Source organism: Danio rerio, chromosome 9 (genome assembly GCF_052040795.2).
Source record: "Danio rerio strain M-AB ecotype USA chromosome 9, GRCz13ab, whole genome shotgun sequence".
In the NCBI taxonomy this organism is placed as follows: Eukaryota; Metazoa; Chordata; class Actinopteri; order Cypriniformes; family Danionidae; genus Danio; species Danio rerio.
Genome location: NC_141029.1, coordinates 35968106 through 35985205, shown reverse-complemented (window position 1 = coordinate 35985205; position 17100 = coordinate 35968106). Strand labels below are relative to the sequence as shown.

At 34.2% G+C, this 17100-nt stretch overlaps 2 protein-coding genes across 3 annotated transcripts in view; one reads left to right on the top strand and one right to left on the bottom strand.

Annotated features, from left to right (window-relative positions):
- LOC147835341 (uncharacterized) overlaps positions 1 to 17100 on the top strand; it is a 221907-nt gene that overhangs the window by 101242 nt on the left and 103565 nt on the right. The window lies entirely within an intron of this gene.
- The window catches only part of ccdc80 (coiled-coil domain containing 80), a 32281-nt gene that overhangs the window by 7243 nt on the left and 7938 nt on the right, over positions 1 to 17100 (bottom strand). For both annotated transcript variants that reach the window (XM_087266093.1, NM_001007198.1), the window contains 4 exons: positions 9972 to 10108; positions 6531 to 6682; positions 6246 to 6349; positions 1483 to 1566 (listed from right to left, as the gene is read on the bottom strand). In XM_087266093.1, coding sequence (XP_087122219.1) covers positions 1483 to 1566; positions 6246 to 6349; positions 6531 to 6682; positions 9972 to 10108 — 477 coding nt within the window. The remainder of the gene's footprint in view (positions 1 to 1482; positions 1567 to 6245; positions 6350 to 6530; positions 6683 to 9971; positions 10109 to 17100) is intronic.

Genomic DNA, 17100 nt, shown 5'->3' with positions numbered 1-17100 from the left:
AATCTGAGACTCACTTTATATCGGATATCACTCAGCCAGTGGAGATCACATATTTTTAAAGAAGACAGACCTTAAATGCGCCGGTTTTGCAATGGCATATAGTTCAACGGAAGCGCTTAACCCAGGTTACTGACAAATTAAATGTCCTATTAGCATATCTCACCATATACCTACTTGACATGATCTGGGGCTTTATTAAAATATAGTTTGTCCACAATAATGTTGGGATCAAAGGAAAGGCAATGCAAAGACGTTTTTCTTACACTACAGTTTGTCTCTTGTCTTTAGTGCCTCCTAAAGGTCCCGTGAAGTGCATTAAAATGTGGGTTTTTATTTGATGTTGGACATAATCTCTACCAAAACAAGAAGAGAGGGTGAGACATAGTGTAGCTCCTCTCCTTTTTTAAAAACAACCAATAGCGTTTTGTTTTATAACCGCTCTGCCAGTGAGAGTGGTTGAGCTCAAGTGCATCAAACAAAAAGCAAATAAGAGACGTCTTGAATGGGGTGGGGCATGTTAGATACTACAGAGCACATGATTGGTCAAGATTTGAAGAGAAACTGACGTATGAGGTAAAGTGAATAAAACCAACCAACAACCAATTCGTAACTTTTTGATTTAGTGGCTAATTCGTATGAATTTGTATAATCTTACATGTTTATATCTTCTAAACACAAACTTTGTCTCTGTTTTGGAGCACACTAGGTTATAGATATTTCAAAAACTAACAATACTGATACTTATTTCATGGGACTTTTAAACTTTGGTTTCTGCACTGACTTGGGGCCTGTTCCATGTAGCAAAATTAGCTGGCTAGCCAGTTAACTTTCAGTTTAGATTGTTCCATTTCTGTTTTAGTTACCACGACGATAGTCAGTTTTAACTCTTAATGCTCTTTATTGTCATGGTAACTTACTCTACATGGCTAACCTGCACCAAAGCAGGTTATGTTCTGGTTTAAGAACACAAACTGAGTTTTAACCAATCAACTATGAGCAAAGTGCCACGTCTCCTATTCCTCTTGTTTGTTTTTAGACTAACAATAAAATTAGTATGTTTTTATAATAGTACAATGACCTCTTTTTTTGTCAAAAAGTATTTTTTATGAGTGTTTTGCTGCCAAATTAATTCCATACTTCTATACTTATTTTACCTCTAAAGAAAGACTTTGATATGAGTATATCAGGACCTTGAATCGTACATGTCCATGAATGTAGGGATGAACAAGTCTGAACCTTCAAAATTTATATACTACAGCACAAAATCTACACTAAATACTGTATGTTTCCCAAAACCACAGTATGTAAGCGCCTGAGTCAGCTGATATTTTAAACTGCTTTTTGAACCAAAAGAGTTTACATACCTGTTAAAATGGCTTCTCGCACCTCAAAGTCTAGACCACATTTTAAGAGTTTACTGGTAAGTCTCACTTACCCAGAAGCCTAGCATTATTTGCAAGTTTTCAGTGACAGCTGTCTTACCGTTGATGGGGTAAAGCTCTAACACTCCTCCCATGTCTAACAGGTCTGTACCGACCAGCTTCAGCACGGACACATGACGAAGACCTGCAAATCAACAAGAATTTTTAGGTTACGATTTTTTTTTCAAACATTCCCTTGTTGGTTTTCCCTACATTGTTTAGTGTTAGATCAGTCTAAAATGAACATTCTGTCATCATTCTCACATCATGTCATGACAAATTACCTTTGAAGCACAAAGTTTTCTGTTTCTATTACTTTTAAAAATTACACAAACCCCTTGACACTTCAAAATATTCATAAAGTGATCCAAAAGTGAATCCAGATCTGAATTCAGTCCAAGTCTACTGAAGACATTGAATAAATAAACCCATAATTTAGGCTTTTATGCACACATAATCATTAATCAGCATACAATGTTACGGCAATTAGGTTTGATCACAGGAAATCAAGCATGTCTTGAACATTCATTCTTGTGTGTTGCATGGCACACTTGAGCTTTAGCAGGAAGCAGTGATGTTTGTTCTTGTGTATAAAACTTAAAACTAAAAATAAAGTTATGGCTGAGCTTCTGTTTTATTCACTGATAAGTATTTATATGTGAATATAAGCCCAAATCAAATCTGTACGTACGTACTAGTGGGCAAAGGCCATTGGAATCATTTTGGCTCTAGACTTCCGGGTTCATTTACTTCTACTGATGTTTAAATGTTAAAAATGGCTTGTTATGCTGTTTCATGACGCAAACTGATATTTTCTTAATATATTAATCTACTTTTTATGTATTGTCATGAACACACTTGTTTATAGAGCAAGTAATTTGATTGTTTTCTGATGTTAACTATTTCTAGTTATTTCTCTCTCAGGCAACAGAATCGTAAGTAAAACAATCGCATTGTAGAATAAGGTCAATGGAGCAGTCTTGTCTCTACAGAAGACTTTAATTTATATTTATAGAGATATTATGAATATTCTAAAGTGGGAACAAAAAAAAAACAAACACTTTTAACGGAGCTCAGACATCTCTCAGATTTCATTAGCAATATCTTCATTTGTTCTGTGAAAATGAAGAATTTGAATGGGTATTGGATGACATGGGGGTGAGTAAATAATGACAGAATTTGTATTTTGAGGTGAACCAATTCATATTTCTGGTTTACAGATTGCCGTTAATTAAACATGTGGCTTGCAGTATGTATTAATAAACAGTCTGAATTCACCGTCAAAATGAAAACCATTGCGGAAACCAATGTCAGTTTTAATGAAAGACCAACCAGTTATTTTATTTTATTTTTTTGATTTTCACTTGTCAAACATCATGTAGATTTTATCCACATTCTGCCACACACTGTACATGTAATAATTATATTTTATGGAGCTGTGTAAAATTCTGACGTCAGTTTGTAAGCACGTTTTCCATGGTTTCCCTCTAGTATTTTCAGCTTTTTGGGGGGAATAACAGTTTATAATTTATGGGTAAATGATGCCATGCGGTCTACGTTGATTCAAGAGGCTTCACATTTTGTTCTACAACATTAAATACTCACAATCATATGTCAGTTTGTGATTTATAATGCCCTTGTTTTTTTCTAGCGAGTCGCTAAATTGCAGTTTACTAGTTTAATTACAATGAGGTAAACCACTGTATGATTTCCACAGGCATTTCAAGAGGAATGTGCTTCTTCTGGACTAAAAGGCTATCCTTCACTTTTAGCACTTCCAAGAGTGGTCAGTGCTGAGATCAATGCTTTTATACTAGCAGGTACTGAAAACGACTGCTAATAGTAATTAAATAATGTAAATATCAGTCAAATCCATCAAGCAGCCATTCAAAAGCATGCTGTGGCAATAAATAAAGGCTTAGCTAATTGCATGAGTTATATGCGTGTCAAGATTTCTGGGACACGAGACAAAATGGCAAACATACACTGCTTTGTGTCAAGCTTGTGGGAAACTTTTCTGACTGTAAATATCATCAGGAATACATATTGTTCTGGGGAATAAAACCAAGAAAATTCCAAATCCATAACATTTTATAAGAAATGACTTGGGTTTTGAACTACGGCAACAAGGATCTGGTTTCAATCTTCACTGATTGACAAGAGAAAATCAATGTGAGATATTATCTTGAGACACAAGAAACCAATTGCAAAAGCCTGCAGGGTAAAAAGAAGGTCAATCTGTTGTGAAGAGTCCCTGAAGAATAGCTTCTCCTGTGTATTTATCTTCGATAACATTATCTGGCATTTTTATCAAACTTCTCCTTTAATGACATCCTAAGGTTTAGGAAACTATTTTATCCATTTTCAAAACAGCCTTTTGGGGGCCTGAAAAGGCAAACTTTTAAAGGTTCATGAAATCCTCGAGTAATTTTTTTTGAGATTTTAACAGATTTGTGTGTGTTGAGCATCAGTTAAGACAATGTTACCACCTGTTAGATTAAATTGTTGGGAAAACTAGATAATTTGAAGCTTTTGTCAGCTAATTTCAGCTTCCGGGTTTAAAATGATTTTTGGGGCAGGATCAAAATCGAAGACGTAGCGCAAAACTGCAAGTGCAAGATGACGCATTGTTTTCTCATTATTATTCATAGCTGAGTTTTCTTATCCTATTAGAAGAGCCTGCTTCTTAATTATTCATGACTGCACATGCTTTCGGAAGGCAAGGCAGACCTGTCAAGCTGTGATACACGGACCCACACCACGCAGTATTTAGCTGTTCATGAAGGCTCGTATGTGTTTGTTTCCATGATCCACGGGGTTTGTTGCATGTTTTTCCCCGCGATGTCAGGGCTGATACAACAAAGCTGTTTGTGTCCAGCAAGCATTTTTGTAGAGAGAGCTGTACGAGAATTGGAGAATGGCAGATGTTGTTCGTTCACATTTAGACACATCACCGTGCTGCTGTGTTTGCCTAAATCCTCTAGATTAACCAACAGGGCTATTGGTTAAAATAGGGCAAAAGACCTGCTGCACTGAATCTGCATTCAGACCCAGGGATTGACAGAAAATTCCTCATTTACAGTGTTTATATGAACATGATTATCTTTATAATGATATAAATTGTGGTTATCTGTATATGAAATTACGAATAACAAATGGAGCAGGCCATTAAATTACTGTTTATTTCTTTGCATTTTAACTTTGTAAACTATAAAATCATGCGTCTTCTCATGGTTTGTGTCTCATTTTGTGAGCTGACTGACAACAGTTGTTTGCTCCCCTCCTTCTCCCCTGCTGGCCACGCCCACTCCTGCCCTTTGCTCGCGGAGCTCCACGCCCATTATGATGCATCTTTTGAAAAAATTCTGAGGCAGACCTGAACCGAAAGTGGGTTGTGGCATGACCCTTTAAAAGTGCAAGTTTTTGAAAAAATAACCAATTTCATCACAGTGTAAACTACAAAAAAATGTGAATTTCTTTAAACAGTGATGTTATGTGCATGAGCGAATAATTGATAAAGAATATCGCATAATCATACTACAGGTATAGGCACAGACGTGTAGTGTTGCTTTGCAAAATAACATCTATAACACAACATATCCAAGTCATCTTTACATACCTGTTCTAATATAAGTCTTTTTTATAAAAATGCTAAATAAAAAGGAATAATTTTCCATTTTTCACAAAAGTAGATATTTTAAAAAATGTTAGAAACCTGAAACCATTGACTTCCATAGGTTTGGAACCACCTGAGAGTGAGTAAATAGTGAGTAAACTCATCTTTGGGTGAACTATGGCTTTACATTGCTTTAAAATGAGACCCTTAAAGGTATAGTTCACAGGTGTCACATCTCTGCACAGTTTAGCTTTATCCCAAATTAAGCACACCTGATCAAACTAATTAAGACCTTCAGGCTTAGAACTAAACTGCGGCCCTACTGAGTTTGACCTTCCTGGAGTTTAAGCAAAAATGAAAATTCTGTCATCATTTGCTTATCTTTTACTCGTCACATACCTGTTTGAGCTTTTCTGCTGAACACAAAAGAAGATATTTTGAAGAATGTTGAAAAGTAACCATTGACTACCATAGTATTTGTTTTTCCTACTATTTATTTCAATAGATAACCAGTTTACGATAACATTCTTCAAAATATTTTCTTTTGTGTTCAACTGAAAAAAGAAACTAATACAGGTTTGGAACCACTTACGGGTGAGTAATTTGTGAGTGAATTTTTTTTTTTATGGATGAACTATCCCTTTAATACATTGTTCTAAAATGCGACCCTTAAAGGTATAGTTCAACCAAAAATAAAAATCTTGCCATCATTTGCTCACTTTTTACCTGTCACACACCTGTATGTCAATGGATTTTCAGATTATAACATTTTTCAAACTATTTTCTTTTGTGTTCAACTGAAATAAGAAACTGATTTGAAGAAAAGTGACAGATTTGGAACCACCTGAGGGTGAGTAAACCCTCAGTTTTGGGTGAACTATCCCTTTAATACATTGTTCTAAAATAAGACCCTTAATGGTACAGTCCAATTTAAAATTAAAAATTTAAATCATTGTTTACTCGCCTTTTACTTGTCATACACCTGTTTATATGACAAGCTTAAAGAAGGTAATATTTTGAAAAATGTTGAAAACCAGTAACCATTGACTACCATAGTATTTGTTGTTCCTACTACGGGTGTCAATGGATATCCAGTTTATAACATTCGTCAAAATATTTTCTTTTGTGTTCAACTGAAAACTCTTGGAACCACTTACGGGTGAGTAATTTGTGAGTAAATGTTTATTTGTGGGTGAACCATCTCTTACCCAGGTTGCAGGCCTGACTGGTCAGTGCATAAAGCTGTTGCTGATAGGCCCATTCCTCATCGTTTGGTGCAGATATGACAAACAACCTGCGTCTCCAGCGGAATCTAAAATCAAGCAGAGCAAAATATTTAGATTACTATAAATTGTTTGCAATGGATGCATTCAAAACTATTAAATATTTGATTCCAATATAAAATGTTGGTAATGACTTGACAAGTAGATAGAAATTAAGTATGTTACCTAACAGATAAAGAAGTATTTCGATGTAAAAAGTTTATTAACTACCTGGAAAGGAAGTTCTCCAATGATCTGGGCTTGTCTTCTTTTTTGCACGTCACCCCATCCCTCTTCTGTTGCTCCATCTCTCTGATACGTGATGAAAACGTGTCGATGTAGTCGAACACAGCCTTCATTGCAATTGGCACTTCATAGTATTGCTGGAAATAATAAGAGATGCAGAACTTAATGAAATATTACAGCACCACAGAGGGTTATAAACCAAATAACTTTACAAGTAAGGGGATTTTCTCAATAGGTTTTGAGCAGCCAAGAATGTCTAGCCTAAAATTATGTGTCAAATCGACAGCGCTGTGTAGAATTCTTGGCATTTTTTCAGCAAACCACAACAAATATGTGGTTTAGGCTAGAACGCAATGCAGAACGCAACGTCCAGTTTCAATTGATTTCTGGCTTTGGCTATTGTATTATTCTTATTATTCTATTCTATTCAATTTTCATGTGTATTATTTATTTTATTTATTATATATAAATTTGATATAATTTTATTGTATGATGTTAATTTAGCTTGAATGTCACATTGCTATGAATTTTACTGATTATAGACTTTCAATAATATCAAATCTAGCTCAGGAATTCATAAAGGCTCTGAATACAAATATTTTTGTAATGGTCTCAAAACAAAGAGAGAGGTCCTGTTCATACCAAGACCAACAATTTTAACCGTCGTTTATTTTAAGAGCGCAGCTTAAATTGATTGAGATCTTAAAACAAAAATAATTTTGAGAGGTTATTGTTTATTTTATTTTTAGTGGGGAAAAAAGCTATGAAAGTGAGTTAAAGATATTTTTTTTGCCATTATTGTTAGTTGTGGTTTGGACTGTGCACTGAAAAAAAGATTCTTTGGATTTACAAAATTCTTTTAAGGTAAGAGATTGCAAACAATTTATATGGACTGAATTTAAACGAACTAAATAAATGTAGTAATGTTCAACTTAATTTGTTGTTTAAGTTCAGCCAATATAAATTATAAATTGCAACCACCTACCTTAAAAAAAATTAAGCAAATCCATTGAATCATTATACAGTGTGCTATATTTAAAATGATTTTTAGAAATATATCTTTATCACACAGAATACCTTGGTTTTAAACACCTCACCACTCCAAATTTATGTATTTACCTCATGACGTTGCTTTAAAACTGCTTTTCAAATCATAAGAAGAAATTTTCACACTGCAAAAAAATGCTTTTCTTACTTCTATTTTGTCTTTTTTTCTAGTCCAAATATCTAAAAATTATTACATCAAGAGGCATTTTCTAGACGAGCAAAAAAACTTTCTTGTTTTCAGAAATAATATGCCAAATTATATTTTTATATAATATTTTTCCTTAAAACGAGAAAAATAACCTAGTTTTTCCTTTTGACATAATATTTTGCTTACCCCACTGGCAAATTATTTTGCTTGTTTTAGGGAAAAACTCACTTAATTTTGACCTTTTATTTCTTTAAACAAAACAATATTTTTCAATTTTCTAGAAAATGCTTCGTTATTTAGGAAGTTTTAGATATTTGGACTAGAAACAAGACAAAAAAATTCTAGTTAAAAAAAACATTTTTTTGTGCAGTGCACTTGATAGTGAAATATACAGTATGCTATTACTGTTTTTAACAATGTGCCACATATACAGTGCTCCGCATATATAAGTACACCCCTCACAAATCTATCTTTTAAATCTCATATTTTTACTAGGAAGTTATACAATATTATATTTGTGCATATATATTAGATTAGTCAGTACTGAAGCCAAATCTGGAGCTATTAATATTATAATAATATTAATATTAATAATAATAATTCCTTACATTTATATAGCGCTTTTCTGGGCACTCAAAGCGCTTTACACAATGAGGGGATCTCCTCATCCACCACCAGTGTGCAGCATCCACCTGGATGACGCGACGGCAGCCATTTTGCGCCAGACCGCACACCACACACCAGCTGATTGGTGGAGAGGAGACAGTGATGAAGCCAATTGGAATATGGGGATGGTTAGGAGGCCATGATGGACAGAGGCCAGTGGGCCAGGGGTTAAACCCCTATTCTAGACATCCTGGGATTTTTAACGACCACAAAGAGTCGGGACCTCGGTTTAACGTCTCATCCGAAAGACAGCGCTCACTGAGCAGTATAGCGTCCCCGTCACTATACTGGGGCATTAGGACCCACACAGACCGCAGGTAGGGCGCCCCCTGCTGGCCTCACTAACACCATTTCCGGCAGCAACCTAGCTTTCCCATGTGGTCTCCCATCCAGGTACTGACCGGGCGCAGCCCTGCTTAGCTTAAGTGGGCGACCATGTGAGAGTTGCAGAGAGCTAGCTGCCGGCTAGAGAATTATTAATAATTTAGTTTAGAGAATATTATTAATAATTTAGTTGTTTTCTTTAGTTGTTTTATTTTGTAGGTTGTCATTTTTCAAAATATTTTGCTTGAATTAAATTGTATTATCTTTCAATTTCTAAATATGTTTGGTGACTAAAATATTATTTTAATAAATATATCTGTTTATTAAATCTGTTTTGTTTAAATGCACCAAAATACATTGCCTATATTCACTGAGAAATAGATAAAAATACTCATTTTCAAAATGGGGTGTACTCAATTATGCTGAGCACTGTATTTCTGTCAACATATACAGTTGAAGTAAATATTATTAACAATCCTGTGATTTTTTTTTCCTTTTTTAAAATATTTCCCAAATTAAGTTTAACAGAGCAAGGAATTTTTTATAGTATTTCCTATAATATTTTATCTTCTGGAGTAAGTTTTATTCGTTTTATTTTGGCAAGAATAAAAGCAGTTTTTAATTTTTAAAAACCATTTTGGGTCAAAACTATTAGCCCCCTTAAGCTATATTTTTTTCTTTATTTTTTTTGTTGTCAACAGGAAAAAACATTGTTAAACAATGACTTGCCTAATTGCCCTAACTTATCTAGTTAGCCTTACTAATCTAGTTAAGCCACTTTAATAATTGCACTTTAAGCTGAATACTAGTGTCTTGAAAAATATCTAGTCAAATATTATTTACTGTCATCATGGCAAAGCTAAAATAAATCAGTTATTAGAAATGAGTTATTAAAACTATTACGTTAAGAAATGTGTTGAAAAATTCTTCTCTCCGTTAAACAGAAATTGGGAAAGAAATATACAGTGGGCGAATAATTCTGACTTCAACTGTATATAATTGTACTATAGTTAGTTAGTACATGCTACATGCCAAGAATTAATTCAGTATTTGTGGGTGTCTGACTGGCAGCGGCTCTGAGGATTTTCAATAGATTAGACTCTCTATCCGCCTCCTGACTGCACAGTGGCTTCTTTGTTTATTGCAGCTGTCTGTAAACAGAAGTCTGCTTTGCGCTGGCACACCTCACGCACCGCTGAAAAGCACCGTGTATAAGAAGCCAGTTTTATTGCTAGTGTTACCTTCGCCTTCATGTCCAGATCTGTGAGGACCACGTAGAAATCGTTGTAGGTCATTCCGTACTCTTTCCTCAGCTCCATGATGAGATCCTGGTTCTCCAAATCCTCCTGTCTCAGACCTTTCATGGGCTTGTCCTTCTCTGCAAAGACGCCACACAAAAAATCCTGATCAACCAACCAAACAGAGAGATAAATACAGCAGATGGCTCCGCAGTCTGCTGGTTTTGTTTTGACTGCAGTTCAAAGAGCCATGCGTGTCTTTCATAACGTACAGCGTGACCTCTCTGCTGAGGTCAGAGCCAGTCAAACTCTATAGTAAGAGTACAGTACATTCTGCTGTTTGTCTGGATGGATAAAAAAAGTCAGCAGACATGGAGTGTTTTAATGAAGTGCTGCAGGGCCTTGCGGATGTGTTTATTCTGGGAGCATGGCTTCCTTTGCTCTACAAGAGACAGATAAAAACAGAGCAACTCATGTGAAAGACCCTCTCTTTGCTCAGTGGAAACTCTGCGGGTGCACGAGACAGCATGGGAGGACACAGCCAACCCAAAGTATTTGTTTTCCTTTCCGCAAAATTCAAAGAATTTCTCACTCTGATTTCCAGTGGACAACAAAACAGACGGTTTGAGAGACTTTCAGCACAGGAGGTGAATTACAGATAAAAATTACCAAAAAAAAAAAACATGCTATTTTATTTATTGATCCTTTATTTTTTTAGGAATTTCCCATTGAGATTTGCATCTCTTCTACCAGGGTGTCTGGGCCAAAACGGCAGTACAAAAAGTTTCAGATACAAAAGACACACATAAAATATCACAAATTAAAATTTACACTAAGACTTCAAAATATTTTAATAATATTTAGAAATGCATTTGTTTCTAACATGATAACACTTTGCATTTAATTTCATAATGTAGGGCCAAAGGAGGAAAACGCTGTTTAACCAAACTCCATACGTACTCTAGCAACAGTTAAATGTAATTTATAAGAATTTTGTGTACTATAACTACAACTATAACATGATAAAAGGTTACAAATATATGATGGCAATTTACCCACACTGTAAAATGTCCAACTTACAAATTGTTAAATCAGTTTAATATTGTAAGTTAGGTGGAATATTTTTGAGCTCAAGAGTTAAATTTACTCATAAAAATCATTTAACTGCATGTTTGGAATTGTTTGTCCAAAGAAAGTAAAAAATCTGTTAGAACTTAAAATTTTGATTTCTTCATTGAGCATTTATTTATTCATTCATTCATTCATTCATTTTCTTGTCGGCCTAGTCCCTTCATTAATCGGGGTCGCCACAGCGGAATGAACCACCAACTTATCCAGCACGTTTTTACGCAGCGGATGCCCTTCCAGCCGCAACCCATCACTGGGAAGCATTCACATACACACACACACTCATACACTACAGACAATTTAGCCTGCCCAATTCACCTGTAACGCATGTCTTTGGACTGTGGGGGAAACCAGAGCACCTGGAGGAAACCCCAACTGAGGCCAACTGAGCCGAGGTTCGAACCAGCGACCTAGTGACCTTCTTGCTGTGAGGCGACAGCACTACCTACTGCGCCACTGCTTCGCCCATTTAAGCATTTACCATAGTAAAAAAATGAAAGCTGAGTTAACTTGAAATTTTTAAGCAACCGGCTTAAAGTTTATTAAGCTTCAGTGGTTGAAGTTGTGCCAAATTATTCCATAAAGTATACTTGACTTAAAACAGCCTTTTCAGTCAACTTAAAAAAACTATTTGGCACAAACTTAACTACTGAAGCTTAAACTCGAAATTTCTTTGCAACCGGTTGCTTTAAAAAATCAAGTTAACTCAGTTTTTTATTTTTACAATACTTTTGCAATAATGCCCTAGCGGTGAATAGAATAATATGCATTTTATCCAGCTGTCCAGCTTTATTAATAACGGCAGGTTTGCATGCATATAAATTACATCTCCATAATCTATCACTAAAAGGAAACAGCTTTGGATAATTCTTTTTCTTGCTTCAAAAGGATGGCACTTCTTAATACGACAAACAAAACCAAAGTTAGGCCTGAGCTTCTTTACAAGATTTTCAAAATGAATATCCAACCGTTTATCAAGCCACATGCCCAAATATTTAAAAGTGCTTACTCTTTCAATACATTCTTCCTCCAGGGTTAAGATTGGTGAAACTTTCATTTTTGTACGACTGCAATTAAGGTGTATTTTTGTATATTTGGTCGATGATGCAAAACATTCACCCACGTTCAACTACTTCCAGAGGAAATCCAAGATAAATACAGTTGGATTACTGTTCTATTGTACAGTATTTGCTCATGGGTATGAATTTGTAATGATAACCTTTTTTTTATACATTACAGGATTACATTTAGTTGTTGGATTGTGTTTTCCTTGCAATCTTGTGTGTTCTTACACAGAAAATGTATTTAGTGACTTTACAATAATAAATGAACAGTTCAGAAAAATGCAAGAACCTCTAGTGTCATCTGAATTTTTCTTTTAAAAAGAACTTTTATCCAGCTCATGTGTGTAGGTTCAGTAAAATAATTTTATGGCATAGAATAAGCCCTATTTGTGGTCTTAAAAGTGAAATAACTTAACAGAAACAAGTGAGGCTGAAAAAAATATTCATTTTCGATGGAAATTTCAGACGGCACTTTTTGCAGGTTTCTCAAATAATAAACTTCTTCATGAGATCTCTAATATCACTTAAGTGATGTCGAAACATCAATACTTTACAACAGTTAAAGCGATAGTTTATTTTAAAAATTGCTATTTACTCTATATTTACTTATCCTCAGGTGGATCCAAACCCTTATGAGTTTCCTTCTTTTGTTGAACATAAAATAACATATTTTTGACCTGTAACCATTGAATTCCATAGTAGGAAAAACAAATACTATGTAGATCAATGGTTACAGATTTCCAACATTTTTACTTTACATTTACTTTTGTGTTTAACAGATGAAAATAACTAATAAAAGTCTGAAAGAAGTAATGGGTGAGTACGTGGCAGAATTGTAATTTTGGCTGAAGTATCCCTTTATTTTTGTCTAAATTTCTAAAAACTCCACATCTTTTACAAAATTATTATTTGATGGCAAAATGTCACCTTGGAATTTTAAGTTCTATCTGTGTTCTGAATGATTTTGAAATGTTGAGCTTCAAAGTTTTTGCATTCCATAGCCAACAGTATGTGTGTAAAATTTGTTTTTTAAATAAAAAGTCTTAAAATGTAAACAACTTAGAAAAAAACATCACATAATTTAAATAAGTTGTCATTTAATAAGAATATGTATGCAATAACTACATTTTGACAAAAATGTCATAGAACCTTATAATTCTAGAGTAACGAATTTAGATTTTTTAGCCTTCTTGCATTTTTCTCAAAGACCAGCTCTCATTCTGCATGTAAAATGGTACAAATCTTTTGTGAAATACAGGTATGTAAATTTGATTAAATACTGTTTGTATTATTGTTATGTAATTAAAAAAGTTTTAATGGATAAAATCATTATTACACTGTAGATCATTTTGTTTCATGAAAAGCACAATTTTAGGCAGTGTTGTGTCAGACTTGATTGTATTCATAAAGACACACTTTAAAGTTGTAAAATTTAGTTAAACAAGTATAAATGTAAACAAAAATGTGTGTTAAAATGATTCAATTACATACTGTGTTAGCAACTCATTGGAAATAAAAAAATTAAAATTATATACCTTACTTTCACTACACAATCCATGCAATATTTTATAAAGTACATCATAAAGTATAAATAAACTAACACTTGCTGCAAAAAAAAAGTTGTATGTACAATCCACAAGCTTATTTCACAGCATCAAAACATCAGAGCAGATCAGAAAAGGCTTATATACTCTGCCCATAGATCAAAAATGACTTTAAATGCCAGATGTGATAAGCAATATGTCTCCATCATCTACTTGTGATCTGATCAACCAAAACACATCTTAAAACCAGGTGCAAACAAAGCCTAAGTTCAGCCAAATAGCTATTTCTTCTGCATAACATGTGGTTTTCTTGAAATAACCTCTATATTTATCTCTCAAAGCAAGAACAAACACTAAGAATGCTTAACGCACAATATATAATCAACACACGGGAATCTTAATATAAAATATAAACAAACAGAAAAGTAAATAACTCTGATAAAACGGAATCCCCCTTACATCACACGCATTATAAACAGAAAATGAGAGATTTAGTTTAGCCTCAGAAGCAATCCTAATTATATATGCCTACCATAGCCACAGCATGGGACCTTTAATTGTGGTTTAGGAACCGCTGATCATACAGTCAGTCATGTTTCCTTTTCTAGTACCTTCAATGCTGCACTGGAAACAGTCACAGTGAGCTGGCAGGCTATAAATGCTCAGAACGTGCCAGACTGATATATGCCCTTCACAGAGAGCCCTATGTGTTCCTTTAGATTCCTTCAAGGGCGAGATGTTTATATGAGAACTAGTTTTTGATTCCATTTTTCGACCCCGTGAGCAGTGAAAGGGACCCCTCACAAACAACTATGTGACGCAGACCAGACTGATGAGTATATGGAACAAAAGTCAAAGCAGTGACTCATTCAGAGGCAGTCTGGATGAAGATGATGTCATGGTTAACCCCTTTCTCAGCATTTTGTGTTAATGCTTGCAGACTAATATTTTCCCATTCAAATCTGGAATATACCATCAAACTTCCTGGGAAAAATGGACATTGATGGAACTGAGGAAAAAACACTTTGGCTCTTTGTTTAGGACATTCTTGTAAGATTAAATACAATGTAAAATAAAGATATGGCAACAAATGTTTTACAGCACTTTGCCACACACTTTAAAAAAATTGCTTTAAAAATAAATTTTCACAAAACTTTTTGTTAATTGAACTTATTTAAATTTTAATCAGTTAACACTGTTAACACAAGTCACACTGTAAAAAAATATATGATCAATTGGTCCTAACAGTACATGCTTTTAGTTGATTGTAACTTATTAAACTGAGGTAATCATGTTCTGACTTAATTTTTTAAGTTACGCAAGCTGTTTTAGGTCAGTTTAACATAATATAAGTTCAATGGACTCATAAGGTTAATTTGATTCAGCTTGAAACATAAGGCAACTAAGATTTTTTACAGTGCTGATTTTGATTAATTTATTTTTAGCTATATAAAGTTTGTTATATTAGTAAGTCTGATTGATGTACTGTAAGTTGAACTGACTAGAAATGTTATTTGATTCAACTGAAAAATAAGCAAGAAGAAGTGAAAACTTTTTACAGTGTAACACATGGAGTTTTCTTTCACCCTGATGCTTCAAAATTAAATGATTAAATCTGATTAAATAAACAAACTAAATAATAATTTGTATAGACATATAAAAAAGACAATTTTGAAGAAATCAACCTTCAAAAAAGACAATTAAAATTATAGTCATTCTTTTAATAATGTACTTTTTTCAAGTAATATACAAGAGTTTAATTGCAAGTCCAATGGAATGTTCAATTAAATTCTGAATGTCACACAACACTTTTGACAACATGCACTGTAGCATTCAAAGCAAGATTTTAGTAATAACCTGGTGTTATTTATCATTTGAGGGAGTGAGTGTTTGAATTTATTCCAACAATACTCATGACTTCAAGCCATGGGCTTCCCTGCTTTTTGGAACAGCGCATCAAAAATGTACAATGAAGAAATTGTAAGAGTAATGTATGCTTAATGTACACGGCACACCCTTCAAAACCGGCTCATCTGCCAAGAACTGACTGCTGTAGCTGAGCTAAAACTCTCCAGTCAGAATATCAGCTACAAAGGAAACAGACTTTTTCCCATGTCTTGGCTAATGAACTAGAGAAAATAGCGTGCCATGGCGGTCTCTGCTCCCACTCTTTCATTTGATTCATCCAGCAGCATTCCATGACACTTGAACAAGCACCATTCACTCCATTCCCAGACCAAGTTCCTTTGCTCTGTGTCATATGAGGTCATAATCTGGAAAAGTGCTTCCCTCACTTGCAAGTGATTGCTAACTGTTGAATAAAAGGCACTTTTTGTTTGACATGCGAAAGAAGAATGTCTTTTGTTTATCATATCCATCTTCAGCCTAATAATTCTTAGCTCCATGTCACAACTAGTAAAGCTTTCAGAGAACAGGAAACAGTTGCTATTTTTTTTTGATTGTTGCAGGATTTTATGATGGGTGGCCTGAGTTCAGTTTGGCTCAGTGGGAATGGATGGAATGCTCTGACCGGAACTTCCATAACCTGTGTTTAAATGTCCATATGTCAACATGTGACATGGATTCTCAGCAGTGGCCGTTTAAGAATGAGGAAGCAAAACAATAGAAAAGATAACAGGAAAAACGTACACACTGAAACAAATCCAACCTGAAAAAAGATTAAATTGCTTGTTTTTTTTTTGTTTTTTTTGTTGATTTGGCAAAAATCTGTAAAATTATCTGTACAACTACATTTAACATGTTTACTTAACCCAAATCAACATTTTCTTTATTAAGTTAAAAAGATTAGTTTTGTGAGCAAAAAAAAAAAAAAACTTCTGCCAACTTGTTACTTTGAGTTAAGCCAAAATTACAATTCTGCCACTTACTTACCCATTACTTCTTTCAGACCTTTATTAGTTATTTTTTCATCTGTTAAACACAAAAGTAAATGTAAAGTAAAAATGTTGGAAATCTGCAACCATTGACCTACATAGTATTTGTTTTTCCTACTATGGAATTCAATGGTTACAGGTCAAAAATATGTTATTTTATGTTCAACAAAAGAAGGAAAAACAAAATTGCAGTATTTCTAACCCTAACAACAACAACAAAATGAATAGTAACACCAATAATAACAATAATATCATTATTATTATTAACAACAACAAAATAAATGATTAATAATTTGTCATTTTTTTTCTTGTGAGAGGGGTGGGGGGTACATGACATTTTAATGAACTACAACTCCCATCATGCACCTTACACACACATCAGTTTCTGGTTCCTCCTGATTACAAACACACAGCTGGAAGCTCACGATGAACTGATTACTAGGACTATAAAGACACCTCATTCACACATACTCTTTGCTGAGTCTTGTTTTTCCCTGTGAAG